This window comes from Aplysia californica, unplaced genomic scaffold (assembly GCF_000002075.1).
Source record: "Aplysia californica isolate F4 #8 unplaced genomic scaffold, AplCal3.0 scaffold00852, whole genome shotgun sequence".
NCBI lineage: Eukaryota > Metazoa > Mollusca > Gastropoda > Aplysiida > Aplysiidae > Aplysia > Aplysia californica.
Genome location: NW_004798122.1, coordinates 52,195 through 56,511, shown reverse-complemented (window position 1 = coordinate 56,511; position 4,317 = coordinate 52,195). Strand labels below are relative to the sequence as shown.

The window sequence follows — 4,317 nt, the reverse complement described above, 5'->3', positions numbered from 1 at the left end:
AAGCTGCGGATTTCATGCGCTCAAACACTATCAAACTGACAAGATCGTTCACTGTCTATAGCCGGGTACCCATTTCCACCTGGGTAAAATGACGAAAATCTATGTAAAGTGACTTTCCCAAGGACACAACATCAGGCACCTAACGGCATTCGAACCCACCACCTTTCTGCTGCTAGCCAAACAGTCTAAAAACACAATACCAACACAATAACGGTCATTTTTAGTCTGAGTCGACAGAATAGAAGCACATGGGCAAGGTCACTTTTCATTTATCCCTACTTATCTTTTTACGTTAAATGACACAGTCTAAAATGTCCAGCTGTCTATGGCAAACACTTTTCTCTAGGAAAAAGATTCAGTCATCTTAGACAACTCTGGTTGTAGCTGTTATATTTCTTTAATACTTACTGTGGAATAAGTTCCTTTTGCATTCAGAAACACATCTGTGTTGTTACGGAAGTCAAAGTATTTCACTGGGAATAAAAAGAACAGAAAACTTATTAAGTAATTTAAATTCAAAGTAAAACTTTGGCAAGCTAACCAACTGTTGTAGTCCTAGAAAGCACATTTTTCAGGCGAGAGAGAAGTTGTTATTGATCCAGCAACATCTAGGCTCTCGCCCTTTTGTCCAATGCCATGTAGTAATAAGTGCAGGTTTGCTGCAGTTGCTGTAAAGTTCCATAGAGAGGCGAGAGAGAAGAAAAAGTGTTTCATTCTTTGAAAATAATTGTATAACTACATTATGTATTTTCTTTTCTTTTTTTCAACATTTAGAATTTAAATTTAGATGAAAATATTCTCAACCACCAGCAACTTGTTCCTTAAATTTTAAAAACTGCAATTAAAGAATGTTCTCAAAACTTTTAGCTTAGTTAATACGTCTGATCAGCTGGCCGGCCACATTCAGAATAGCTAAATGATGGGAGGTCTTGTTGAGTCTAATACCACTGAATGCGTGGTTCATTGTAGAACCATTCAAACACAAATGAGTACACAAAAAAGCAGACCTAAAGGAGATGGGATACAGCTGGACAGAGGGGGAGACTATAGCTCAGGACAGAAGTAGATGGAGAGCTCTTGTTGGTGGCCTATACTCAAGCACGGGGTGATAAAGGATTATGATGATGATGATGATGATGATGATGATGATGATGATGATGATGATGATGATGAAGGTGATGATGACGACGATGAATAATGATGATGATGATGATGAATGATGATGATGATGATGACAAAAAACAATCATTACTCACTGTTAATCTTGGAGTAGTAGTCCTCACGACTGCCGTAGTATCCAAAAAATGAGTCGAAGCCGCGGTAGGTCGGAGTGCACTTCCAGTTACACATACCCAGATGCCACCTGAAAGGTAATTTGTTTCGTATCGTAAGAGTTATACGGCACTTGCAACACAAAAAGGTCATATAAGTGAAGAAGACTAGAGGTATTACAAGGGAGTAACACACACAAAAAAGAAAGAGGGGAGATTAAGACGATAGATGTTTGATAGGAAAGAAGGAGCAAACCACACCAGAGCACCCACTAACCACCCACTGACATGTGAGAAAAACAACATTATGTAGGTGGTAAGTGAAACCTCCAGTGGTTAGTGAGTTCACGCTCGTCACAATAACATCAAGTGTAAGTTGGTGACAGAAAGACATACATCCATATTATCTTGTGATATAAATCAAATTTTAAAAAGAGTAGCGTGTTTCCTTCTCACTGTTTGGAAAATGATGTCGGATAAGGTTAGGTGGGTGGTCACTGGGGTGTGTCCTTGAGCATTACACGATACGCCAAGATCAAAACAGGACGCGACAAAGTTGCCACCAGCAGTGGTGTGTAGATTGTCTATGTTTTAGTTAGTTTTTGTAATAGTTTTACGGCACTTGCAACCCAGTAATGTCATATAAATGCCGAAGAATAGAGGTGTTACAAGAGAGTAACATACACAAAAAAAGAAGCAGGAGAGATATGGACGATAGATGTTTGATAGGAAAGAAGAAGCAAACCATACTAGAGCACCTGCCAACCACGAAATTGTTTTTGTGACATTGTGTTGTTAATAATAATGTACAGTATAACATGGATACGTCAATATATAAGAAGACTCGAAATAATGCATCCATCGAACTGTGCCTGCGGTCCTTCCTTTTTTTTCTCTTCTTCTTCACATTTGTAAGATATCCCTCGAACTACGGATCCCTCGAACTACCGAGGCCAGTCCCAATGAATTTGAGCTATCCGCATTATGCTGTATTTGTGTATTTATGTACATCATTGTAAATCAAAGTTTTATTTGTTCAATTTTTAAAGTAAATTATAACCCCTCTCCCCCCTCCCCCTCCCTCCCACTCCAAGAGACAACTCGAGACTGTGTTGGAGAGAGGATGTACTTGCCCATGGCATGTGGCAACAAAAAATCAACAACAATCAACAACAATGTAACAACATCAAAAACAACAACAACAGTATGACTTTGTGTTGACGAGACGACCTACTTTCCCATAGCATGTGTAGGAGAGAGGATGTACTGGCCCATGGTGTGTGACAACAAAAAAATCAACAACAACAAGAACAACAGCAACATGAGCGTTTCAAAGAGATGACCTACTTTCCCATGGCGTGTGTAGCGTAACCGTGTGACCTCATGACCTCTGGCAGAAAAGTCTTGTTGAGGGGAACACACACAGGGACCTGGGCCCAGATTACCATGTGCTTGGGGGAGAGAAGGGACATTTTTTATTTTTTTTACAAGAGGTTTTACGGCGCTCACAACTGCATAAGGTCATATGAGCGCCAGAAGATTAGAGGTGTTACAAGAGAGTAACAGACATAAAAAAGAAGAAGGGGAGATGAGGACAATAGATGTTTGATAGGAAAGAAGGAGCAAACCACACCAGACCACCTGCCAACCACCCACCGAGAAGGGACAGGGGGAATGGGGAAGAGGGTGGGGGAGTGGGTGGGGGAGAGGGTGGGAAAGAAGGGAGAGAGGGAATAATGGAATGAAGTTAATTTTCAGAAAGCTAGATATTTAATGACACCAACAATTTTCAGAAAAACATACATCCACATCTCGTGATATGTATCAAAATTTTTACAAGAATGGTGTATTTCCTTCTCAATGTTTGGACAGTGATATTAGATAATTTTACATCCACCCACACACACACATATACCTGCCCACATACAAACACATATATATGTATTATAATTTTAAACATGCGCAACTAATGCACACTTATACACAGACACAACGTCATTCACACACACACACACACACACACACACATGCACACACACACACGTAGGCTAATGCACATACACACTCCCACGCACCTGCACAGTAAAAAACTAACACATACACACACCCATACACACACTCACAAATATACATACACACAAATGTATGCTCACATATACATACGCACGCATAAACTCATAAAAACACACATACACACAAACGCACACAACAATGTTGATGACTTTCTAAGATGAAGGTGATGATGATGATGAAGATAGGATACAGCTGGATAGAGTTGGAGACTTTAGTCCAAGCCAGAAGAAGGTGATGGAGAACTCTTGTTGGTGGCCTATACTCCGGCACGAGGTGACCAGGACCAGAAAAAAAATATCTAAAAAATAGAAACCTACGACAATTAACTTCCAAGATTCTCTAGTTCCAGACAAACATACCTGTAGGCCCATCCTGAAGGGGTAGTAGCCAGTCATGAAAGCACTCCGTGACCTTTGGAAAGAGGAAAAAATAGGACATGATTAATAGCAATAATACTAGCAACAACAATGGTAATATTAAAAAAATAATAAGACTAACGAACAATTAAAGGTGATGATTATATAAATAGCATACATAACGATAATGCTACTAATAAAAATGATATCAACCGATAATAATAAAAATAATAGTAATAATAATAATCATAATAATAATAATCATAATCATAGTAGTGATAAAAGTTTGACTGTCAATGTCTAAGAAAGCCCAAAGCATCTGCAAAGAAGAATATTTCTTACAGGGAAATAGAAGAAATAATGATTAAGAAGACTTGGGGCTTCTTCTATAGTCAATGAGACAAATTCTGGCACAAAAGATTTTGCAGCATTTCGAACATTTGAAAAATAATTTCCATTTTGGATGTGCGCAGCTTGCAGAGGTGTTTTTCTTGGTTTCAACATTTCTAATTCGTGAAACCTCATAAATAGTAAAGGGACATGGTAAACAATAATATTGATAGCAGTTGCTGTCCATAATTGATTTATGGATGGAGTAAAAAAGTAAAGTATAGCCC

General features: G+C 38.7%; 1 protein-coding gene across 1 annotated transcript in view; it reads right to left on the bottom strand.

The window, feature by feature from the left end:
* Window positions 1-4,317, bottom strand: part of LOC101848696 (arylsulfatase B) — a gene marked incomplete in the record, with an annotated part of 16,902 nt that overhangs the window by 8,560 nt on the left and 4,025 nt on the right. Inside the window, 4 exon segments of the mRNA XM_013088987.2 lie at window positions 409-473; window positions 1,257-1,363; window positions 2,619-2,722; window positions 3,704-3,755. Coding sequence (XP_012944441.2) covers window positions 409-473; window positions 1,257-1,363; window positions 2,619-2,722; window positions 3,704-3,755 — 328 coding nt within the window.